General features: G+C 35.9%; 2 protein-coding genes across 8 annotated transcripts in view; both read left to right on the top strand.

Annotated features, from left to right (window-relative positions):
• PDE5A (phosphodiesterase 5A) overlaps positions 1 to 15,333 on the top strand; it is a 65,520-nt gene extending 50,187 nt beyond the window's left edge. For all 7 annotated transcript variants that reach the window (XM_067297650.1, XM_013951652.2, XM_067297651.1 and 4 more), the window contains 7 exons: positions 2,493 to 2,580; positions 3,714 to 3,814; positions 3,913 to 3,990; positions 4,838 to 4,901; positions 5,820 to 5,894; positions 6,407 to 6,490; positions 9,822 to 15,333. In XM_067297650.1, the coding sequence (XP_067153751.1) occupies positions 2,493 to 2,580; positions 3,714 to 3,814; positions 3,913 to 3,990; positions 4,838 to 4,901; positions 5,820 to 5,894; positions 6,407 to 6,490; positions 9,822 to 9,959 (628 nt within the window). In that variant the 3' untranslated portion in view covers positions 9,960 to 15,333. The remainder of the gene's footprint in view (positions 1 to 2,492; positions 2,581 to 3,713; positions 3,815 to 3,912; positions 3,991 to 4,837; positions 4,902 to 5,819; positions 5,895 to 6,406; positions 6,491 to 9,821) is intronic.
• Positions 15,334 to 23,561: 8,228 nt separating this feature from the next.
• On the top strand, positions 23,562 to 26,340 carry FABP2 (fatty acid binding protein 2). The gene is made up of 4 exons (XM_013951621.1): positions 23,562 to 23,739; positions 24,453 to 24,625; positions 25,205 to 25,312; positions 26,231 to 26,340. The coding sequence occupies exons 1-4, from the start codon at positions 23,673 to 23,675 to the stop codon at positions 26,279 to 26,281; spliced, it is 399 nt and encodes a 132-aa protein (XP_013807075.1). The 5' UTR covers positions 23,562 to 23,672; the 3' UTR covers positions 26,282 to 26,340.
• Positions 26,341 to 26,801: the final 461 nt, after the last annotated feature.

The raw sequence follows: 26,801 nt of genomic DNA, 5'->3' as shown, positions 1-26,801 counted from the left end.
TACTGTGATATTGCAGTGTGTCCTGATCTTACCAGAAATGGGGAAAAGACACCCAGAAACATATACTTGTATCTCTTTCTGGCAGAGCTGGAGAGTGGTTTTGAAGCTACCTCTGGAAGAAGTGGTCTGCTGTTCTTGCTGTGTGTAAAGTAAGATACTAGGGGAGAAAAAGATTGTTTGAGGCAGAGAATACTGGAAGTATTCAGTAAGCTGAAGCAGGATAAATTCCTGCCTTTCAGATATATTATTAATAGTTTTATCTTCAGAATAACACTAAGTCTAATGTGTAAAGCAAAAAAAAAAAAGAAAAAAAAAGGAGATTGAAAGTGACCTTTTTCTAGTTCCCTAATAGGGGAATCCAGTAACTTGCAGCCTTGCAACAATTTGAACCAGTTAGCTATTTTCTGCTTTATTTATTTAAAAATAAATTTCCTGGAAAACATCTGGAGATGCGTCATCTCCTCTCAAAAATGTCCTGGGAAAGTGTCATAGACAGCAAAACCTAACATTCATACATGCTGTGAAGTAGAGATGATTACAGCTTAGTAATTCTTTTTCAATACAAACAGTTCCATGAATCTTGTTTTTAAAATCCCTCATTTAAATCTAAATGAAAAGTTATTTTTCCAGGAATGGATCCCTTCTGTTTCTTACTTGGAAGCAGGGAGAATGGATATTTGTCACATGATTCTTTTCTTAAGCAACAGGGCTTCAAAAATTAAAACTGTCTTGGTAGCAGAAATTACAGGAAATGGTCTGTTTTAAGGTCTTTTGGTAGATATGCAGGGTTTTTGTTTTGTTTTTCTTCCAAAACAATGTGTAAAGACAGCAAGCACAGCATATGAAAACTGTATAACCAAACCACTATGTTCAGAAAGCAATGGTGTCCTTTGGCCTAGCGTGGCGGCTTAAGAGAAATGCTAGGTACTACAGAAATAGAAACCTGAGTTTATTTCCGGCACTGGTGACTTCCCAAACAGAGTCTGTGAGTACTGAGCAAGCCCTAGTTTGGTGCAGTACTTGGGAAGATAAGCTAAGATTTTTCTCACGTATTTCTCTGTTCAATCAGGATGAACTTTAGGACATAGTACGCATCCCATTTAACTCAATGGGAATTTCACCCTGGATGTGCTGGCACCATCTTACAATTTCTTTCCTTACAGAAACACACAGGGTTATTTGTGCTATACTACTTTTGCAGTAGTCTCAGAGGAGGTGCTGGGCAGCCAGCCCATAATCCTCAGGGGCTTGCATCCTTTAATCTTCCTTTCCGCATTTTTGTTTGTCTTTCCATCTTTCTCTCATTTTTGTGCTGTTTAAATCCCTGGAGTCTCCTCTTCTGTCATTTATATGAGTCTCTGTGTGCAGTCACTCACATAGGGACCCAATCCTGCAATCACTTATTCATGTGAATGATCCTTAACCATATAAAAAGTCCCATGGAACTGTATGCTAAAAAAGGATTTCTCACATGATTAAACATTTATAGGTCAGGTTATAATTACAGTACTAGATTCAGGATCAGCAGTGAAACAGACTTCCAAGATCCCAATTCAGTTAAAGAGATGAGATAAGCATTGTGGGAACAGGGGTTGAAAATGAAGATAAAGCAGCAGAAGCTAAGAACCTTATTATGCAATGAGGAAGGGAAGGAAACGTAGAAATCCTCAGAGAGGAGGAGCTTCTGTATTCTGTCTAAAGCTACTCAAAACAGTAAATTCTGTGTTATAAACTCAGATAGCTTTACATTCTGCATTCCTGCAGTTGGCTTTTTTTTCACTGCTGTTTTTCACTGCCTGTAGTACAACTGACATCCTGTTTCCCTTTGGATTTTGCACTGGGCAGAGGGAAGGTAATGATATTGGAGTAGTTTGGTCATGAAGAGAGTGGTGACGAATGCATTATCGCTTAGTAGCACAATAGGAAATAATCTGATAATTCTTTGGCCCCCGCAACAAAGCCCACTGAGGTCAGCAGAAGGTTTTCCATTGATATCAGTTGGCTTTGGATTAGGTCTGCCTTATTACTTGCACGCTTAGTAGCTGAGCTGACTAATAGGCTAGGCACATGTCTAAAATGTCACACACGCACACACAAATTGCCGCTTAACAACTTCTGCTTACGAAGGAACTTTTCTTGTTACCTTTCCTTTTTTAAACAAGAACTTTTACTCTTTAAAATTTTTGTATTATTTTCTCACTCCTTGTGTGCTGCTGGTCTCTACAGGTAACAGAAGGTAAAAAATTAGAGTTGTCAGTGGTCTGACAAAGTAGCAGCCTTGTCTTTGTATCTGTTCTCCCCCTGCATCCTCCCAAATGTATTCATTCTGTTTGGCCAGTTACACAGGAGTAGGCGGAAAGGAACTGGTTAGGAACAAGTGTTTGGAGGGGTGAGTTAATACCAAGGACATTAGATGGGAAATTAGTTCTGGGTGAGTAATATATTTAATTTGATTTTTCAATATGATATGTGGGTTTTTTTCTGCTCCTCAGAAGTGAACATCCACTGGCTCAACTGTATTGCCACTCAATCATGGAGCATCACCATTTCGATCAATGCCTTATGATCCTGAATAGTCCAGTGAGTGCCTCTTTTTTGTGCATACTGAAGGAAGCTGTTCCCTGTTTCACTTCCTTTATTTTTAGCTTTTGGATAGATTCCCACCCTTATACATTCCTAAATGAACTTTATTCCTTTTTGGGTAAAGAAAGCAAATGCAGGACTTTTGAAATTACAGTTCCATTTCTGAGTGCCACCAAACCTTTCCAAGTGTTGCCTGATAAGGGAAGCTTCACTAATATCCTTTTGAGTACCTGCTTCCTTGAACCAAAGGAAACAAAACGCTTTGCTGCCATTTTCATGACCTCTTATGAACCACCATACAAACCCGTGTCCTTGCTTTCATTTCAAAAAAACATTCCGGCCTACACATACACAAAGCAGTCCTGATGAGACCAAACCAAACACTGCTAATGTTGACAGTCCAAAGTGAAGCCAAACCTAAGTTAGCTAAATACGCAAATAAAACCACATTCTTCTTCTCTTATATTATTAATTAATTTTAAGACCAGTTATTCAGCATGCACAATCATTTCAAAGCAGTATATTTTCACTGTTCATTTCCTATCACAGGTTTGATAGTTTTGCTGTCCTTAATGTTGTAAGTGATTCTCTCTTATTCAGACAGGAAAATACGGAAAAAAGCAAAGGCAAATTGCCACCCCACCAGCTCCATAATGCTTTGATTTCACAGTGGGCTGCTGATCTTATCTTTTTTTGTAATAGTTTGTTATTTATGTTGCTTAATAAAAGAAAAATACTTTAATTTACATGAGATTTATAAGCAGGTATGAGAATCTGTTACAGTTCCTGTACTTCAGGAGGGGAAAGAAAGGAAAGAAATGCTAGGATATGGCTAGCAGCAAATTTATTTATGGTGGATGAAATTAACAGGCTTTGACATTGCTCTGTCTGCAGTTTCATTTTGTAATACAGTCAGTTTTGAGACTGCTGCTGCAGGGCTGTCTGCCATTACTCAAGAACACTGGAGTTTTTATTTTTTAATTGGGGAATCTGCAAAAGGTAGCAGGATAAAAGCATAACAACAGATACTAGTAAACAAATAAGAATGATTCAGCATGTAAGAGAGATTTTAGCATATTGGTGAGCTGTTGCCCATTTTATTGTTAACACTGGTTTTGTTTTCTGTAAAGGGAAATCAGATTCTCAGCAGCCTTTCCATTGAAGAATACAAGGCCACACTGAAAATGATAAAACAAGCCATTCTTGCCACAGACCTAGCACTATATATAAAGTAAGTTAGAAGCAAGTTTGGCTGGACAGTCTTTGTTGGATGTTTAGATTGTGTCAGCATGCTGTAAAAACTTTTCTTGTTTTTTACTTATTTTAAAGGAGGAGGGGAGAGTTTTTTGAACTTCTAAGGAAGAAGCAATTTAATTGGGAAGATCCTATGCAGAAGGAGCTATTTTTGTAAGTAAATGCGGATGATTAAAAAGCTGATTAATATTAAGCACCATATTTTCCATGCCACACCGCTGTGAATTTCAGTAAAACCAGCAGATCTGTATACTCTGGGCCTGTACAAACTGGCAGAGGTGACATTCGTCACTGAATGAGTTCCTGGGTCTAACTCTGTAGCATGTATAATAAACTTGGGTAAGTAGCATGTGAAGTTACATAAGCATTTCTATTCTTCCTAAAGAGCATAGGACTCCTGCCTAGGTACCCTGTTGTTCTTTTGCTGTGGATATGCTGTTCTTAAGTACTGAACTGCTGAAACCAATAGTCTAAAGATTCAGGACAGGCTGTTTGTTTTGAAGTAGATTCATTTCTGACGGTGGAAAAAAAAAAAAAGATTAAGAATAGAGACACATCTTGTATTGCATAGCTACATAAAAGCAGGCTTACTTAGGTTGTTTCAGAAAGGCAAGCTACCCTATTTCAAATTCAGTGCCTTTAAAAATCAGTCATTGGCCCTCATACTGGAACTGTCAACAAAGATGGCAGTCACTGTTAATGACAGAAGCAAATAAATGTGATATCTGTCCAGTAGAAAATGAACTGTTTCATTTCATTTCATGTGAATCCATCAAATGAGCTTGTCCAGATTTGTCATATCTGTGGGCTCATTTCACACAGGTGAAAGTCTATCACATTATCAGACCTTGGACATCTTCATGACTCTGCTTTAATTTCACATTTTTTCTGACTTTGATTTTCCTTGAAATTGAATATTCTATTTACTAATCACTTGACCTGATGGCTACGTAAGTTTCACCGTACAATAATTCATGGATTTCTTTCTTTTTTTCTACAGAGCAATGCTGATGACTGCTTGTGATTTATCAGCCATAACCAAACCATGGCCAGTTCAGCAACGGGTATATGCTTAATTTAAAGTTTTTCTAAATATAAGCTTTACATAATAGCTTCTGCTTCTTCCATCTAGCGTCCCTCACTGTAAAGGCATTGGTGGAATGCAGAGCCTTGGGAAGCAATCATTCAAAGAGCTAAATGGGGGTTGAAGATTTTCTCAAGTCTTTGCAGCAGGATCTGTGCATTTAGCTATGTCATCCTGTTAAGCAGTAACCTGAAAGTACATTAGGATGCTTTTTGTTATTTTGAACATTTCTGTGTTATCACAAGACAGTCAACACTACTTAGGATCAGCTGACCTTTGTCTGTGTTTATCATGCCAGCTGTTACAAGCTAATATTCCAGCCATTTTATTCATTTTGCTTGTACTGTCAGAATAAGTATCAGCACATGCAAGTGCACTTTTTTCTGCACAGTTGTGTGATGAAGAATTCTAAAAGCTAACTGTTAAGCTGAAGAGTCTCATTATAGCAGCTCCAAATTTGATATATCCTAAGCAGAAATGATTTTTCAAACAGCAGGTGCCTAATGTTTTTTAAGTGCAAGAGATCAGATTTCACAGGTAGACTATCCAGAAAGTAATAAATTAAAATCATTAGTGACTTTTGAAAATCATTGCTCTTAGTTCTAGATTTAAAACACAGTCCTTAACATTTATATGTTTTAATTTGTACATCAGGACCTTGCAGGATTATTTTGAGATTTAACTAATACATAAAGTAAGCTTTGGTAGTAGGGTTTACACAAGTCCACAGTATTATGCATAGACATGAGACAATACATGAAGTATTTATACTTCATATATATATTCTTATGATACATTGTCTTCATCATACAGGCCAGAAGCTCCACACAGGAAAACTGTTTCAATCATAGGTAGCAATTAAACTTTTATAGCTCTCAATGTGTGAAATTTCTTACAGATTGCTGAGCTTGTAGCTACAGAGTTCTTTGACCAAGGAGATAAAGAGCGGAAAGAACTCAACATAGAACCAACAGTAAGTGAGAGAATCACACAGAATCACCTCTTTCAAAATGACTCCTACAAACAGGAGTTAACACACTTTTCAAAAGCCAGCTTTTCTGCCAGTGACCAGAACACAGAACCAACTCCTTCCCTGTCTTCCTGGTAGTCACTTTTCTTCTGTGGTTCACAAACACCAACACTGTCTCATTCTCTTCGAGCCAAAAGAACAGACAGCATTATTTCCTCCAAGTCAGTACTGCAGAATTGTCTAGGAAATACATTTCTAGATTGGTGCCCATTTGTGACCTATCCTAAGCAGGTAAGTTTGTTTATTCCTCTGGCTATTTGGGCTCTGCCAGTCCAAAGACAAGATCTGAAGGCCTGTCATGCAGTCAAATTACCAGCATAACACACATACTGATACCCTGCTATGCTGAGTTTACTGTGCTTTTTAAGCTGCTCCTGTGTAATTCCAGCCTTCTCTTGAATTCTCTTTTTATTTAATGTATTTAAACATAGAGCTTATTTACTTTTTATTTGCAGGATCTAATGAACAGAGAGAAGAAAAATAAAATTCCCAGCATGCAGGTTGGATTCATAGATGCTGTTTGTTTACAGCTGTATGAGGTAGGGTACATAAAAAAGGACTGCAAATATCTAAAACCAGAACTGCTCACTGTAGCCTTTAATAACTGCAGATTTAAAATTAGAATCAAGTTTGTTGTAGTTCCTTAGCTAAAAAAGACAAATTACTTTGTTATATATTACATATGTTTCATGGATGTGGTTATTTTAGTATTTACCGTTAATGACATGTTCCTCTGATTAATGTCTTTTGTTATACATATATATTTTTAAACCAGGTGATAAATGCTGTGTTCTGGGAACCAGGTGTTAGATCCCTGGGTTATATTCTTGATTCTGCCAGTGAGCTGCTATGACCTTTAGGGAAAGTCACAAATATCTAATGCTTTGCTAACAATGAAAAGAATAGTATCCATCTACTGTACTGATAAAGACTGTTCTTATATGAATTTTAAAGCATTCTGAATTTGTCATGCAAAAAGTGATATGCTATATATAGGAAATTCACCTGAGCTTAAAATTCCCCATCCCTTTTTTCTCCCTCTCTCTTGTCACACACAAAAAATGTGTGACAGAACTGGAAATGTTTTTCATCTTAGTTGCAAACTGCCCTAAGCAGGTACTCAGTCAGATACAGTGTGAAACAAAACATAATAGTTTCTAATCGTTTAAACCAGCAAAGCACTAGGGTGAAAGCCTGAGATTGTAGCATGCTTTCTACAAGAACTGAGATTTGAAAGGTGAGGAACAGATGGGCTACTTCTAGGAATCTTCCAGTGGGAGGTAGGAACAAGATGATTGCTCAGATTTTGCCCTCTTCCACAGTAAATCCTTCTAAAAAGAATCCACATCTACTAGCTGGAAGGAAACAAGGGTAGAGGAAAGAGAGGGAGCTGCTAGCTGCTTCCCCTAAAACTTGTATCTTTCTGTGCTGGAGAAACTGCTTGTCAGGAAAATACGGCAGCCTTTGCTGGGAAGCCTCAGAAAGCTCTCTCCAGTAGGAGGCAGGCCATTGAAAGAAGACTGAATAGCTGTGCAAAGGTACAGACCTTAGGAACAGAAAATTCTCTGAACAGAAAACCTAAACAGGTTTCAGGGGCCACAGCTCCAGAAACTTCTATACTTTTTTTTGTTACAGGAAAGCTTTACCTTTCCATTTAGAAAAAGACCAGAAAGTCTTCAATTATTTACTCTGAAATATGCCCTGCATCTCACATCAACAGTTACCAGATGATACTAGCCCAGATTGTGCCTAGCCCTGGTACGATTTTGCAAGGAAATAAAGTGTGAGAGTAACTTCTAACTACCGTGCCCCTGCTTTAAAACTGCAGCTTTGTTATGCCACAGAGCATACAAGTCCATTCCTGGTTAGCAGCCAAAACTACTGAGAAATGTTTACAATCTTTTCCCTCCTCTGTGACCAGGGATGTTGCACCCACTAACGGGCCTCTAGGAAGTACCTTTTGGTTCAGATCATTTCTCCTCTTAAGCTTTCAGTGTAGCACTCTCATTTGTCATCCTGTCTCAAAGTCTCACCTGAACTGAAACAGCATGTAGCAGGGTGTAGCAGTATCTGTGACTTTATATAGGCTCAGAGTATGTTAGCAGACGTGTCCTAACCTGGGAGGTGAGGATGACTTATCTGTAGGAGCAGAGAGGACTAAAGAGAACAGGGAGCCTGTGAGGAAATGACAGAAACCATCAGGCAGAAAAAACTCTAGACCAAAATATGTGGTGGTACTTACCATTTAAGGTAACAGTACTGGTAAATCCAAGGAAAGGCTATGTTTTGAGCTGATCCAGTGTTTGTTTATTCTGACTGGAGTACAGGTAGGGGACAGCACCTGCTTATGCATTTTTTTTTTCTTCAATGGGTAATAGATGGTTAAATATATAAACTATTTCATTCAATGTTACTTTGAAAATGAACAAGCACACAGTCAACTCTCCAATATTCTAATGCTATAAAAGCAAACAATGAACAGGCTTGTAACTACAACCTTTTCACTAACTGAGTTTTTTATGGGTTTTCATCCAGTCAGTAGGAATTTAACACACAATGGAACAAGAGATAAGTGCCCAGGGTGGCACTGCAAGTAACTAACTTACCATTTTATTCAGAGTAATTCAAATCCAGATGAACTGAAGCAGTTTTGTGGCTTATGACCAGTGCAATTAAGCTGAATGGTCTACATACATCTTCCCTTTAAATTCAGAAATCTGAAAAAACAAAAGTGTGTTTCACTCTCTTCATTTTTTATTGGAAATAAAGTGTACCGTTCAGCTTATTTAAATGCTGTTTAGATGTATTCAAATAAATAAAACAGGAATATCCCAGAGATATTTGAGAGCCCCATTCTTCTTATAATGGTAAAGATCAAGAAAAATTCAATCAAGTTTACTGGAACTAATGAAGCAGCCTATAAATCCAAAAGAAACTATGAAGATTTATACCACATACTTTATGATTCAGTAGAGTCCCTATGTAACATTTTTCTAAGTTATAAGAGATTTTATAGAATCAGTGGGCTGAAATACTCTTGCCCATATCCTGTTGTCTGTTCAGCACCATCCAAATTATTAAGCTCTCACTTCACACTTTTGAGCAGGGCTACTTCATTCCAAAAGTCTACAAAACCACTTAGGCAAGTAAGGGCTAAGTGTCTTTATAATGTGAGGATACATGTTCATCACTTCCATCACGAAGGAAAAATATACAAAAATGCTTATGAATTCTTTTCTTTAATTTTACAGTTCCGTGCTTAAATACCATAATCCACTTTTCCTTTACACTGCTGTAGTAACACAACCACATCAAGAAATGAAAAATATTTGAGAGTGACTTGAGCTGTTCCCAAGAGCACAAAGTGTTAAATGTAATTCATCTATCAGGTGCTAATTGTCTTGAGTTCAAATATTCCTTGGAGAACTGTTCTGCATCACTGAATACAGTCACATTGGATATAACTGCTCTGTATGTATCTGATGACCATTCCAAGGTCATCCTTATGATAAACCTTGCCATATATACAAAGGGAGGGCTTGCAAACAAAGTCCATGTATAGTACTTTGCTAGGAATCCTGAATAGGTCGCTTGCACATGATAAACCATTATCCCAGCTCCTTCTGCCCTTACGTATGATGTGCTAAATGGACACAGCCATTTAGTCTGATCTACACATGCCAGGTAACTGTGTTCGTATTTGACCTGCAACAGGAAGTGTTCCTTGAAGTAAGTTCCAAATACAAGTTCAATTTCAAGTATAGATACACTTTGTACTTCAGTCATTCTGGTTTCTCTAACAGTCATCTGTAAGAACACTTATTTGGTTGCTAAATATAACCTGTCTTCCATGTTCTTAATTTATTTCAGGCCCTAACACACGTATCAGAGGCCTGCTACCCCTTACTGGATGGCTGTAGAAAAAATAGGCAGAAATGGCAGTCCTTAGCTGAACAACAAGAAAAAAATCTGATTAATGGAGAAAGCAATCAAGCCAAACGGAACTGAGATGCTGATTTGACAACCACAAGCTTAAGTTCACATAGAAGACAAAGTAATTGGGGAGTGCTGCATTTTGCTAAACACTGTATGGATTTGGCTTATGTTTTGCCACTGCTGTATTATTTTTCCACATTTTAAAACATAGCATGACCATGTATATGCCAAAGTTATATAAAGATTGTATATTTCTTCTATTTCACCTGAATGAGATGGAAAAAAGATCTGCAGAGTTAGTTTATGCTACCCTGTTCTACAAGATGGTACGAGTGCAGTTACTTGACTGTCCTTGAGAGCCTATTACTTTAGAGATGTATATAGTTGTTTAGTGATCATGTGTGGCCAGTATGTTAGACTACTGCATTTCGCACCTTTTTTCCTCTTTCAGTCTTGTTGTGTTAGGTAATATAAATAATGAGCAGTGCTGTCCATTCTCTTCCCAGAGGTTTAGAGGAAGGTTTGGGACTAACTAACTCTGGGGAGCCTAATCCAGCATATACTATGCTAACCTCTTTCAAGAGACAGAATGGAGCTTTGAAATGGAAAAGCCCCAGAATTTGTTTACCCAGTAGCTTTTTTGTATTAGAAGAATGTCTCAATAAAATGTCTTACATTTGGGAAAGTTTTAAAAAACCCTGCAAATTGCTAGGCAGTGGGGGTTTATTATGCGTTTCATGGTTGAAGTGTTGTAATTATCCATGGATGGGGATATCTGCTTAACAAGTGATGAAAAGTCACAACTCAACATAACTGACAGGCTGCCTTGGAAGAATGCTTCCCATAGAAGGCTACAAGAAGCAAACAGAGGAATGGAAACTAAACAAGATCAGTTTTGTATGCTGGCTTTATCTTCATTCTGAAGATAAATTTAACATCATCATAACCAACAGAAGCAAGGGCAGGAAAAGTAGAAGAGAATGTGACTGGAAGAGCAAGAGATGAGAATCTGATTCAGAACCACCCAGGAATGGCATACTTGTGGTGATCGTTAGTGATGCTGATTCTTTAGGCCAGTGCTATTATGAAATGACTATGACCACTTCGAAGAACTGCTTGAGATTTCAGAAAGTTTTATGATAACAATTTTTAGAAATCATTTTTAGCACTAGTTAATGTCAACAATTATTAATCACCAAGTCTTGAAGGAAGAAGGAAGACTGAAAACAAAAATAGCTGAGAATACTCCAGGAACTTACTATTTGTATAGAAGACATTAACAAGTATTAAAAAAGAAAGAAACCAATTAACTTACAGCAGGAAAAAAAGGAATTGACTTTTTATTTAAATGAAGATGACGAATAAAAATTGTTTTGAATTGATCACTGGGAAGCATTTGAAGAAAATATACACATAAGACAAATCCAAAACATGCTAGCCTAAGAGAGCTCTGCGTAGACAGGATTAGGAGATTAACGTCAGCAGTATAACACTGGTTAGTAGTATGGATGCAACTTTGGTGCATGCACCAACAAAAAATGTTAAGTTTTTAAATCTCTTAACAATGAATTTTTAATTAAAATTGGCAATAATTTTAGGCAAAACCTATACATTTGGGATTGTACTTTGAAGTACAGAAATTTATTTGTATCATGGTAATCCAGAAAATTCTAGTTGAAAACAGCAAAAAATTCTTCTTCCCAGGAAATTATTAATCCCACCTATAGCAGCTGGTCAGAAAGACAGTGAAAACAACCTCTTTTTATCAGTCTCTATTTAGATAAAAGGTACCAGAAGTTATTAAAAGATGGAGCAAATGTTTCAAAATATTCCACAATACTGAGTTCCATAATAGAATTTCTTAAAAATGTAGAAAAAGATATTCTTATGGTCTGCAGCATTTCTGCCAACCTAGTTTATTTGTCACTGATCAAATCCTATCTGAAATTTCCCTAATGACTACCAATAATATATTAGTGCAGATGAATTTGAAAACATTTTTCTATGAAAGTATTTATAGTAATAGCTATTTTTTTCAGATTTTCCAAAAAGTTATGGAATGCTGTAATAATTAAGAATTCCAGGGGCACTCTTATGTAGTACTCCATATGTGTATTTATATGCATACACAGTACAATGTATGTATATTTATATAATATACATCCTATATATGCAAAAAAACTATAGTGGTCCACCCTAAAAGTTTTCCGTTCCTTTTTGATAAACAGGAAATTTTGCTTCAGGATTTGCATAGTCCTTGTATTTTCTTTCTTTTCCTTGGATGCTTCAGACACTGAAATATAATCATTAACTAAGTCAACTGGTAAGATATATATTTAATATGATCTGAACAAAGTATATGTATATAAAGGTGTATTCTGCTAGTACAGCTGAGACTAGTAATTCATGGTAACAACACAGCAAATTAACTATAGTAATGTTACAATATAGTGACATATCATTTACATTAAGATCCCAGTATTTATATTTCTCTGCTATATTGCGTGTTCAGCATAGCTTTATTATGATATAAACTTGTAAGTGTTACAAAGGAGTGCTGGATTCATACCTTTGACTTGAGAAAAACAAACATAACAGGTTGCATTTTTTCAAAGTTCCACTTAAAATGTAGACAGTCATACAGCATGTGCATATATTTAGGTACACATCTTTACACATTTAACCCACAGAATTTCTTCCACTACAAAGATCAGCACAAATATAAAAATATAGATTGTAGTAAATATACCATTTAAATGTTGTTTTAAAACACCTGTATTTGTATATATTTCTACAAAACTAAATCTTTTAAACTACTGGTTTAAGGACCTTAAAAGCATAGTTTGCTATACTCCATGAAAATTCAGACAATGATCAAGTTATTTATATGGTGTTTCAGTCTGCCTGAAGACAAAATCAAAGGGTGCTGGTTTTGTCTCATGGCTTTTGTGAGGACTTTGTGCAGAAAATTGTTCTTACATTTTATAATGTATATAGGTGACAATATGAAAAATAGCAGGCTGTTCTCTGCCTGAAATTCATTGCGTTCAGAGCTCAACATTTTCAAACCCAGCTACTGGATTATAGCCATGCAGCTGTCATTAATTTCATCATGAGTTGTGTATCCAATTATTTTAGTCAGGTCTCAGACATATTCTACCCTAATTCATATTGCCCAGATAAAGAAATCAGCAAGGACTGTGCAAGATATAAGCTGAAATGGAGTTTATCAATTTGTTAGTTCAGTTTTAATTGCACTAAAGCTATTGTAAAACTTGATATTGAAGTTTTTGGGTGCAGAATTTGTCCCAATATCTTTTTAATATTTTTCTCAATAAAGACATCTAGGTTAGGATCCTATTTGTTCTCAGACACGCACATATTTTCCTATGAAGTCACTCCACAGCACAGTTTAGTGCTTAGAGTACACTTTTGTTTCTATTTTTGTTCCTCTTTTGAAAAAATAACTTGGCATATATATTAACATCTAAAAAATTGTTGATTGACCCTAGTTCTTCTAATTAAAAATAACAGTGAGGCTCTTAATGTGTAGATAGCACTTCTTTTCCAACAAGTTAGTCACTCATCTAATATTAGCTGTAGAATGTATAGGTTTTCTATTATCTCACAGTAAAAGAAAGGAGGGAAAAATAAACCATCAGTCTTTAATAATGTCTTATTTGTAATCTAGATTGTGGAGATACTATTGATCTTTGATTAGTAGTTAAGAGTGGATCACTCTCAGATCTGCACAGAATGCAAGTACAAGTGAGCTAGGGATAAAAGTGAATAAAGTATTCCATTGATTTCTAGCTGATCTCTCCTTAGAAGAGAGGATTGCAGCCTGATTTTATGTATTGCCCTCTGCCAATTGGGTACATATAAAGGTAAATTTTTGAACTCCATTCCAACCCATTTTATCTTGCACTGGCATAAACTGCTGGTTTCAGAGCAGTGTCTAATTCATATCTAAAATTTTTTCAAAATTACAGGGTAACTGATTATTTCAATCCATTATAGAGAAATGTATAACCCTTTAAAATCAGGAGGTGTTGCTTGAGAGATCTGGTTTGGGCCCCTCGAGTTATGCATGAGAATCATAATGGAGAGTGCTGATGGAAAAAACGCCTGAATCAAAATAAATTCATACACTTGTAAGGGTTTTATTGAGACCTAATCTTCAAGGCAAAGTTTTACATTAGCTTTAGTTAGGAATCTTGTCTCTGTGACACTGTAGGTTCTTCTTCATGTCAAATCACATGCAGTTTACAATCCACAGGGATTCAGCTTTATTTTACAGCTGCCTACTCTATAATACAACACCAGAGAGCTTCTTCAGGGACATGCACTAGTTTGAAAGATAAGCTTGAATTTTGGAGCTTGAATAAAAATCTGAGTTTGCCCAGAGTATGAGAAATAATGAGGGCTGGAATTTCAGTTTGGATTTTATAGGAACAAGAAACATCACAGAGTCTAGCCTGGTAATTAGTGACACTTGCTTAATATAGAAAATTGTGACATCAAGATATTTTGTCTTTGTCATTGCTAGACGAACGAAAATTGCATGGGAAAGTTTATCTTCCACATAAAGAAGTACATTTCCATAGAGAAACTCAGATCTAAGTACCACTGTTTGTAAATGTATACTAATGTGACAATGCTATTTAATAGCTAGTTTCCACTAACTACCACAGCATGAGCTTGTCATGCCAGGGCCTAGGGTATGCTTAAATGCCCATTTGAAGTTAATTAAATAATTCCATTTACCTCAGTGGGAGTTGGATTGAGCTGTATAGAAAGTGAAGGAATGGGTCAAATCTACCTTTTTTGCCTATACATATAAAGAGGGACCAAACTCTTACCCTTGGTAACACCTGCTTCACCTATTCTTTACTGTATTCAGCTCTTCCTGCTGATGTCCAAGGTACCTTACAGATGTAACTGAAGTTAGAATTTGAGCCCTCTATGTATTCACATGGCAGACACACGTGTCTCTTAAAGAATGTAGTGTGAAATGCACTGTAAATAGTTTTAATATACACTTCTATTATAGTTTAATAAAAATCTTAATTGCAGTCACTAGCCACTGAGTTTGTCTATTTGTATTCTTTTATCTTTTAAAAATATTTGAACAAATATATAGTTTCTGGGCACAGTATTTTTGTACTAGGTTGATGGGGTTACTCTGTATATTATGTTCTGCTTTTTAGTAGTATTAAGGTCTTCTGAATGTTATGATCTTGCTTGTTGCTGTCCCACAACTCTTTAGTAAAACTATTTACATTACTTATGAGAATCATTTGTCCTCCTTACTGTACAGTTAATAGAGAACAGAGTTAGGTTATTTTCTGTGGTCAAACTGCTGCTTAGTTACTTATTTTCTCATTCTTCTCTTTGTACTGTTTTCATGATTTGTAAAATAAAAAAAAAAGTCAATTAAATTTTACTTTTTGTTAATATTATTGAGGTTGAATCAATAATCAATGATTATCTGATAATCAAATGATCAAATTCAACATTGCATTGGTCCTTGATTCAAATAATTGCTTCTATAAATGTATATTTTATTTATTGCATATATTAACAACTTCTCTAGGTCCTTCTGCTGAGAAGAACTTCACTATTGATATCAAGATACTCCTAACATAAGCACTGTCAGTGGTATGGTATTTTTTGTCAAAAAGAGGCAAAAAATAAAATAATTCACTCCTATTAACCACTAGGGAGCACTACAGCTACACTTATCAGGAATTGTCAGAAACCAGGCTATTTATTGCACAAGAAGAACTAGTAAATACAACTGTTATAAAGATGCTGTGTGAATAAAACTGGTCAACATCCATCCTCATTCTCTGCCTCCAAGTATCAATTTCTGGGGCAATAGCATATAAGATAGATTTAAAAAGTCAACCCAGTGACTTCAAACAAAAGTGTGAAAAACTTGTTTTTGACAATAAAGCCACACCTTGTGTAAACTGCTAATCCTAAAAGTGAATCCAGACCAGCGGGCTTTTTGGCACTTCCTGTTCTTTGCCTGTTAAGTTCTCTGCAGCAGCACTTCTGGCCTGATTTCTTTTAGCTGTAGGCAAAACCAACAAGTATGTATGTCCCTGACAAACAACAGTCCTATTCAAAAAGTTATGAAGGGCCAGATTTAGTCCAGCACAAAACATGAGCACTGTTTGCCCAAAACCAACTGCAATTTGTGAGTGCAACTGAACAACTGTCTATGTACATATACATATATCAGGTATCTACGTGCCGTTGGGACTACAAGCTTTCCACATCACTCACCAGCCTAGTCATGCTTCTTGCTCTTCACTGGACTACTAAATATTTGAAATCTTTTCTGAGAGGCAGCACAGTTTTTACCAGGAGTATTGGAATATGTTCCTTACCTACCCCAGAAAAGAATATAACCTTGAAGTAGAGTGTTTTTTCTTGAAAAAGTGAAAAAGAATATTATACCATCTTTCACATCTTGCACAACTACCATGACTCCTTCACAAATGGAAAAGACAATGGCCCCTTCCTCCAGACATATTTTTAATGATAGTGGTAACAGCATCTGCTGACATGCATTTCATATTCCTCTGAAATCTCACACTTTACGATTTTTAGAAAACAATTCAGATGTATGAGTTTGCCACAGTGTCTCTTGAGCTTTAGGATCCTCAATGATCTATGCAGTCAGACAGCCACTGAATTTTTCAGCTTTGAGAGGTAAGTAGCACTTCTCAGCTCTTACAGAACCATAACTTTAGAACTTCAATTTCAGTTGAAAGATATCACAATTTTTAAATACAGTAAATTTTCACTTCACTGTTTTCAATTCAGAATATTTTGAAATACCTGGCTGCCTGTTTTTCCCCCCATATTCCAAAGCTCTATTTTATTTGAGATGGATTTTTTTTTACATTTTTGAGATATTAAGCTGTTTTCCAAACAGCTGTATTATTTTCTGTTCTGAATCAGTACTATCAAGATAAAATCCTTTCCTGCTGAAATACCAGGATAATCAATTCAGCCATAGTCTGCTCCTGCCCACCCAATGGTTCATAAGGGGTAATAAATCTGTACTTTTATCTTTACATGGGTTTCTTTTGTTTAACATCAAATTTTGAAGTACAGTGCTGTAGAAAAATATTTATTTTATAGTACACCAGAATGTGTACCATAGTACATACATACAGTACACCAGAATATCTCCTTGAACAAACAATGTTTAGTTGTCTAACACAAGATCTTTAAGAAAAAACAGGGAGTAAAATACATGGTTAACTCATACCAGTAGGTTACACATGATACATTCACATACAAACATTTCTTTGAACCCTTCCTTGTAGTAGTTAAGTCACTGCCATGAATGATTTTATGATCACAGCAACTTTTCATGAAAAAGAAGTGTTATCTTCATTTTACAGATAAATAGAGGGATTAATTCGATTACGGTCACACAGAAAGTCTGTTTCTGAGCCGGAAGCAGTACCAAGATCTGGGTCCTAGTTCTTTTACATAAGACGCGAAGAAAACAATGTTTTGTATTGAAGCCTTCTCTTCCTCTTAGATAATTAAATATTTAATTATCGGAACCATGGAAGGCTCTCTTTATTTCCTGAGCTCAGCAAAAGTCACCATGTTACGGATGAGATCAGATTAGACTCTCTAATCCAGATAATCACAATAACCTTTGGAGAAGTTTGAAGCTATATCATAACAAAGAGCATAGTGTATGATCAGCAAATACCTATGTTGAAACAAACTAAAAGTCCAGTTCAAATTTTGGAGAAAATGAAAAGACAGATTAAGACTTTCAATACTGTACATCATTAGCTTCTTGAACTATAACTCAAATTCATCTTTGATCACACCTATTCTAAACAAAAAGAAACTGCTTTCCTAAATTTACCTGTTATTATCTGCCTAGAAAATACAGAAAAAGAGTGGTAAGACATACATTTAAATATCTTAGCGACTAGATAAACTTGACACAAAGCCCTACAGGTCAACTGACATATCAAACTATATGTGACACGTGGCACTAATGCTCAGAGATTCACATAACCTTTAATGGAATAGCACACTGTATTTATATTAGCAACGGGTCAATACCACCCCCTCTTCATTGCAGCTAGGCCATATTCAACTATTCCTGGTAATTCTAGGACTCATTTTAGGATGAACCAATGGATGAAGCAAATACCAGAGCTGGTACAGCTTTAAGAAACTCCTGCATTTTGCCTCTAGACTTTTTAATCTGGAGTTTATTGGCTCATGCTCTTCAGTTCTCTCCAATAATCAATGCTCAAAACATGGATCACTACCATTACAAACAAATTAAAAATTGCATATACAGATGCATGAGTGTAAGCTTTAAGATCCAGAGCAGACTACTAACTAATCAGACAAATGGATTCTATACAGAAAATTTCCAAGTAATCTTCAAATGTTGAACCTTCGTGATGAACAGATTGCATTATCAACAGCAGCCAGGAGATTCTTCCTGAACAAAAAAAAAAAAAGGGGGGGGGAATTTAGTAAACATGCAGCTGGGGTGGGACAAAAGCTAGCTTGAGCATGATCTAATCCTGCTGCAATACAACATCCAATTGCAATATGTACTTTGAAATTATTTATCCAAGAGATGGCATTAGTTGGGCTAAACCAAGCTCCTTGTTTATAGGCCACCTATAGTTATACTAGAGCTGGCTTACTGATGCGAGACCATGCAGACATATCCTAAAACAATGAACTATCTGGGGTGTTTTACTGAGTTACAGGGCTTTGATTTCAGACCCCATTTCCATTGTGTTTAGTACATTTCATACTACACCTGCTAAATCTGCAAGTTAGCGCACATCTTAGGTGCTTTAATTTTAATTCATGAAATAAAATAGTGAGCCAACAGAAAGTAACACAGGTATAAGAGGAGAAAAGAACGAACTAATTGGCATTTCCATATAAATATGAGTATTGTCATTTAAATGTATGGTAAAACTTAATGATAAGGAAACCAGATGCACTTAAATGTACCCAAATCTCTTTACAATCTATGCTAAGATACCCAGAAGAATCATCCAGTAGAACACATGCATAAGTGCTGCCAATTCAGTTCACAACTTCCTGACAGAAACCAGTTAATCTGCATGGTTTTAACATGATTCACATATCTTATACATATCATTATATAAATTATATATAAGTGTAATATGTTTATGCTGGCCTTGAGCCAATTATCATTCCATGATTTCTCTACTGTCCTACCTAATTTTAGGCTGAACAACTAGAAGACAAGCCACAAAACAATAAATGGGATAGAAGAATGTAACCCACTGCAAAAGCATTTTTGTCACCCTGATCTTTGGAATCTCATTGTCAATTAATTTTCACAGTACAGGCTGATGTGATATGTTGTTGACTATCAGAGATTGGCATGATGAGATTAGCATGACCATAAAAGTTAATAATTTATATTCATTCACCTCATTCAAAGATCAAACTTCAAAGTTAAGATGTTTTGCGGCCTATTCCTAGTATTCTGAAACTGACAACTTGAAGAACAAACCATGAAAAAAGCCATTAAGCCAAAAATCACCACCTTCATGATTTCCATGCAACCAGCAATGCTAGAAAACAGGTTTTTCAATGCATCATCTAAACAAAAACTGTAGTTGTGAAAACTGTGCAAGGAAAGACTACGTAGAAAAAGGAGAAAGCTTGTGGAATATTCAAACGTAAAAAATCTATAAAAACAATTTTAATCATAACTTTAGAAGCAGAGCTAACTGGAAAACAGCTTTTATATGGAACTCAAAGAACTTTGAATAAGGTGTATATAGTAAGATTTTTACATGGAAGAAAACTGAAGTCAGATTTTAGTGTGCTAATATTCCTAAACAATTCATATAAACTGTGAGAGAGGAAAAAATACAGCTGCTTGTTCTGTTGCTGACGTTTCACCAGATCTCAGAGAAAGAATATTTCTTTATGCTGTTAGTGCTACACTAATGAAGAGAATGTAATGTAATTGTACAATTATAAATTCATAATCATAATTCATAATTATGTAATTCATAAATATTGACCATCTGTGGAGATTCTTACTTAACTGACAGATCTGTGGGGCTGATCTGAACAGCATCCTGAGGATTCATATCCAGTGACAAGAAGCACAAGGTAAGGAAAATAGGACAGAAATGGAGCAACAAGCTGAAATACAAAATTCAGGTCCCAGCTACTTGCTGTTCCCATGGTGAAGGAGTTTGGAGTTTGGAGTTGGCTAGTTAGCTACACTTCTGAGAGAGATCAAAGGACCACAATGGGGGAAGAGGCAAGTTGTGAGAAGAAAAGTATACCTGATAAGCACAGAAGTCCCAGATAGTTATGACCCTTTACAGAAGACCCTTCTCCTTTTTTAATGTTCAGAAAAATTACTGGTTAAGTTTGATGTAGAAATTCATGTCTAAACTGTGGGGCACCACTACTGTGAGTTATTTTTTCAGAATTAAAGAAGATGAAATGGATGTAAATTAAGGAGAATAACCAGTAACATTAATTTTGTTTAAATATATAAATATTATGTTAGACATTTTAACATTTCTTAAATCAAATGAATCAGCAAGTACTTGGAGAGAATGCAGAGCCCACCTAAAAAGTAGAAAACTCTCTTGAAATGCTCAAAATAAATGGTAATTTTTCTGCCTACTTGTTAGATTTCATATACCTCTGAAATAATGTGAACTAAAGGGCTACTTCCATTATTCAAACAGAGTATTTTCAAAGTAGCTGTCAGTTAAAAAAAAAAAATCCAAACAGGATTCTTTGCATATGAAAATACTTTATATTATACATATGCATACATTACAGATATTCTTCTACTTCTATAATATTTGAACTGTTGCACAGCCTCACTTTTCTACTGGATTCCACAAAAATGGTTCAAAAGTTGCATTACACCACTGACAGAAGGAACACTTCTGCAAAGACTATGAAGAAAGCAGAGTTGATAATTAACTGCTAATCAACAATAAGTTGCATGAACTATAACCAGATATCAGGTATTTTTATTTATAGATATATTGCATACGTATAAAATATACATAGGCAATGATAACTACAAAGGGTCAAGGGATGCTCCAATGCAATAAAAAAAGAGATAATCAGGTTAAAAAAAAGAAACTCATTTTGCCCATTTTCTAAACTGGCTGAACAGTAAAATAGGTATCCGTGATTAGCACAGCACTAGACATAAGCTATGATGCCTTTTGAGACACGGAGTTCAGATTCAGCACCATGCTAATACAACTACACACCTTCCATCTTACAGTTGGCTGATTTTTATCCAGTTCAGATTACAAGGCAAGTATGCTAGCAGGGATATATTTCCCTAAATCATGTGTCTTGCTTGCACCATACGCTGCTCCAGTTCAGAGTGAGATGAAGTACTTCAATTTTGTCCTGCATACAAGATCATGATTACAGAATTCTAGTATTTTAACGATAAAGACAAGATAATTTTTCCTACCACAAATTATGCCTACTTCTTTGCAAAGATTATTTTGGAACTTTTGTGTAGGTCTAAGTGATTAAAAAAAACTGCATGAAAATGTGGGCAGAAACTGCATGTAAAAACTATATAATGAGACCTAAATGCTGGTGTTATATAGATGTTTTGAGGTACTTCTCTCACCACCTCCACTAAAGAAAGAGTAAACAGCCTGGAAGCCTTCCATTTGACAGGCTTCTTTATCCTGAAAGACAAGAACATAAGAGGCAGAAGAAAAAGGAAAGAATATGTATCTAGTATAGGAAGAGTGACAGAGTCTGCCTCTTCCTAGCCCTAGAGGGAAAAGGCATTTCTCAGACTGAAAGACTGCAGCTTTGAGGGAGGGGAACTACAGTAACTTGAACTTGGAAAGCTTGGGGATAAACTGCAGTCTAAAGAGAACATATGTCCACAACCCCAATCCTTGTGACTCATGGGTAAAGCTTCCTACAGTGAAAAGGAACTTGACTGTGGATCCCTGCTCTCTCCCAGCTGCACTAGCTCACCAGGTTAGCGCTTCAACATGTTTAACGCTGCCCTGTACTGGGGGCCACTACTCTGCCCTCTCAGGAACTGTTCATTTGGCAAGTGAGATTCTTCATATTCTCCCCTCTTCCCCACACAGTTTAGGCAAAATCCCAAGCTAGAAACAGCCACTGTGTAAGAGCAGATGGCTCACTTCAATTGAAATGGATTAGGGAACGCTCATAAAAGCAGCTCCATTGGCAGATCTGAGATAACCTCTGGTAGAGAGGCAAGGTATTGCAGGGAGAAGCTTCTTGAACTGGTATAGCTGTGGTTGGAAAATGAGGTGTTCACAACTGCCACAGACTAGTTTGCACCTAATCCTATGTTTTAGGAGACCAAAGGGTCTGGAAAAAATTATTTCTGAGACATGAACAGCTTCTAGCACCCTATTTTGGCTGCGAGTACGATGCTTTTCCCCACATCACTTGTAACAATAGGAATCAATACTCTGGCTTTAAAAATAAATAAATAAATAAATACAACAGGTGAGAGATACTTGTCAAGCTATTTTTCTTCTCCAGTCTGTTGGCTGGATTATTACTGATCACAAAATGAAGCTGACTGAGTGAAAAGTCACACTATCCCGCTATCGCTAGCAAAGTTCTAAATTCATAGTTACACTTCCAATAAAACCTCATCTTCTAGGCTGGAATCCTACATGTAATACATTATGAAAACAAGAGACATTGATAAAATTCATTGGCACAACTTACAACCTGCACATGAAGCAAAATCCGACTTGACATTCAAGATCTACATTATTTTAAATCTAATAGAGAGCATAGCTGGTGCTGTGCACTTGAATAGAGTAATTATGATCCCAAATTTGGTACGGACAGAAGCTGGCTCAATAGATAAGCTCAGTTTCAAGTAGCATCATTTTGGGGAGAAGATGATGTATTCACAAAAGCTAACTGAGGGTAGGCTCTTGTTCTGCATTATTCTTGAAGGAGATAAATCGGGGACCACACCAACAACATCAGATAAATTCACTTAGCTGCACATCTTTTTCTGCTGTAGGAACAGGTGTATGCACATCACATTCACCAAGTATGTTATGATATAGAAAACTTGAAGAAACTGCTTAGAACTATTTAAACTATTAAAGAGCAGGAATGAATACAGATCATCACAGTTTTCATAGCTCAGCACTAGGCAAGAAGCAAGCGAACAGTTCTCTGAAACAACCTGCAGGCACTCAGTAAATCCTCTGTCCTATGCTTATTACTTAGAGTAGAACAGGTTTCTACAACAAATTGTAAGAGACAAAGTAGAGGTTTGTGTTTGGTTTGCTGAGTAAATATATATTCTCCAGTAGTATAAAGACTCTCCTAGAGCATAAAGTTCCATACAACAAAGAGACAGAAAATGTCAATAAATTTTCTGAGTGTAATTATTACCTTCACTCAGCAGCTGATTTTTACTACAACTCAAATATGATACGATGAATGTATTAGCCATGCTAAAAAAAAAAAAAAAAAAAGAATGATATTGTCATGATTTGCTGGCAAGAAGGGAGAGATTCAGTGGGCAGGGTGGTTACAACTGGACATTTGATTAAACTACAGTAAACTTAACCTTGAAAAGATCAGCACACCACTTGAGCTTTAGCCAGCCACATCATCTTGTAAATTGCTTTCAAGATAAGCCAGTTCATAAATTGTCTTAGCAAAGCTCTGCTACTTCAGGGAAGTCCTCCTTCAGACAAAAACATGGCATTTAACGGTACTTGGAAAGTAGACAGAAATGAAAACTATGAAAAGTTCATGGAGGCAATGGGTAAGCCTTACTTTTCCAATCCCTTCTAAAAGGATAATACCACTATTACTAACCACAAACTCTATCTGCCTATGAACTACCTTCTGCCTATCCTGTCAATTTTCTGTCTGATGTTCTGCTCTTGGGCAGTATCCTGTATTTATTTTCAAAATATTCTATTTTTTCTCCTTAGGGAAGAAAATAAGCTACTGGGAAAGGTTCTGACTTCCACTACATTATGTTTATCCAAAGTAACTTAACTAACTCCAGTGGAGTTGTTTCACATTTACATACGGTGTCAGGCAGAGGGAGGAATCTTTAAGTCTACATTTGTCTGGAAAAGGCTCCAAGAGTATGAATGATAAAATTTAAGGAAAATTCTACAGCAGGAATATTATTTTTGATGACATGATATAAACGGGTTTAAAAATTTCAAAAAAAGGAAATCACTAACCTTAACTGTCTAAGAACACAGGATTCAAGACATTTTAACATCTTAATGCTTACTTTAAACTTGTACAAACTGAGTGTAATAGAGATATAAACATAACAGTTGGATACTGTTTTGTTTCAAATCTGTACTGATGAAAATGGCTTCATGAAAAGGTGAAGAAAAATAAAATCTGGGCCAAAGTACTGAGATAAGCTCACTTGCCCATACAGAAGCCACTGAAAAAGATACAAATATGACGCTCTAAAGTATTTTTCTAATTGATGTTAATTGATTTTTCTAGGTGTTAACGTATTGAAAAGGAAGTTAGGAGCCCATGATGATCTGAAGATCGTTATTCAACAAGATGGAAACAAATTTACTGTCAAAGAATCAAGTAACTTCCGTTCCATACAAATTGAATTCACTCTGGGAGTCAATTTTGAGTACAGCCTGGCTGATGGGACTGAACTTACCGTAAGAGACTTTTTCATATGATAATAACTTTATGAAGAACAGATTTAAGATGAATGATTTGTCTTTCTAGTTTTTAACATAAATTTAACTTCTAAGGTCTTTTAAGGTCTGACTGCCCAGATATGTTTGCAGCTTATATAGAAAAACACAAGTTAGTCTCAACTGTTAATGGAACTACATTGTAACATGAAGCTCAGGGCTAGACACAGTGCTCAAAAAGCAGATTATCCAGCAACTTTCACGTGCTGAAACCCATGCATTGCAATTATACTGCTTGTAAGACATGACCTAGAGCAAAGAATGGGTATTTGTAAGAAATTACTTTTTTGGTATTGACACAATTCATTAAAATATGGTGTACTGAGCACTAAAAATAAAAAACTACTAGCTTGACTAACATGCAATTAAATAAGTTAGACATAGTTTTATCAAATATTTACATTTTTACAGCATTTCTGACAATGTCAAAAAAAAGCATCATATCCTTTCAATCTCTTCCTACTTTTATACATCGATGCAGTCTTTATGCGAGATCAGTGTCATCTTTATTAGAAAAGTTTTTTTTTTTTTCCATCATAGGGCTCGTGGAATATGGAAGGAAATAAACTTGTAGGAACATTTGCTAGAAAAGATAATGGAAAAACACTCACGGCATTCAGAGAAATCATAGGTGATGAACTTGTTCAGGTGAGTTAAGCAATCACTTATGTGCAACTTAAAACTATAATGAACTGAAACATTTTCAAAGCTGTTCCAGAAAAAGGAAATACTTTCTTCAAATAACCTACCTTTAGTTAAAATTCTCATAGTAATCTATCAAAATTTAAAACTTTAAAATAAAATTGGCAAGATGTGATTTTTATGTTTTCCTACCAATGTGAACTGTATCTTACCAATGCATTCTGAACTCTGTGAATAGAAGCTATCATACTACACACATGCACATTCTGACTGAAGGCCCTTTTCCAAGTGTCTGCCTTATCAAAGTCTTACTATGGCAGCATCCGTGTACTACACTTAACAGCTGATAGAGGCCCTTTTAACTTAGGTTTGGGGTTGGGAGTTGGGGGAGACGAAGGGAGGGAGCTTGAGACAAAAAGCAACTACTCCACAGCTCTGTGGTAAAGGCAGAAAGTGAACTCTAATGTTTTAAGATCCTCTCCACTATCTGATGACAAGCTTCTGAAAAAAATTCCATGGACAGGTGTGAGATTTGAGATACCAAAAACATACAGTCTAACCCTTCAGTCTTTCTTCATAATTTTAATAAAAGCAGTCACATACATGAAGCTTGTTAAATAATGGTACTAGGAATATGCCATTTGAACCTTTTTTTTCTTTCTTTCTTTCTTTTTTTTTTTTTTTACAAGCCCCCCAAAGTTTTCCAGTGGTGATACAAATGTTTGTATAGAGAATTTATGCCTATTATGCCTATTTATGCCTTTTCTTAAGTTCCTCTCCTCAGAGCCCTTACTACTAGTCTATAGGTCCCCACAGGGCCACCTGTCCCAATTAATCAACCACTATTAACTATCTCTCAAAAGAATCTGTGAAATAAGTTTTTGTAATAGCAGTTACTGATTTTTCCCCTTAATTTCTTAACAGACCTATATATACGAGGGAGTTGAAGCCAAGAGAATCTTCAAAAGGGGCTAAATACTTCATCCAGAACAGGACCAGAAACAAAATCCAATTAAAAAAAATTTTTTTTTCTACATATCCTCTGCTTTTATTTCCTTTCACTCCCTCACAGCACAAAGTTGTGATTACTTACCCTGATGAAAACATAGGCCAGTTCCTTACATTTAGTCTTTTGCCTTGATTACACAACATCAATTACAATTAGCTACAAGTACTGAAATGTTATTAGTACCAAGCCCTACCTCTCTGAGTGCCATACTGTTAAGGGCTGCAGAGACTATTTTCTACAGATGGAAATTTTTGGACTAATTCTCAAATGGCAACTTGGTTTCCTACCATAATACTTATGTTGATAGAAGGCTTCTCTGCGTATTATTGTGCAATAAGGATCGTAAAACCATAAAGAACCCTGAAAACACTCAAGTCTCTAAGATTACTGTATGTATAGAACATGAATAAAAATATTGAAGGTATCTTAAAAAGATAAAGAATGACTTTAGACTAAGTTGACTTCAAATACCAGTGTTTCTCACAA

Source organism: Apteryx mantelli, chromosome 5, assembly GCF_036417845.1.
Source record: "Apteryx mantelli isolate bAptMan1 chromosome 5, bAptMan1.hap1, whole genome shotgun sequence".
Lineage (NCBI taxonomy): Eukaryota > Metazoa > Chordata > Aves > Apterygiformes > Apterygidae > Apteryx > Apteryx mantelli.
This window is presented reverse-complemented; position numbering and strand designations above follow the sequence as displayed.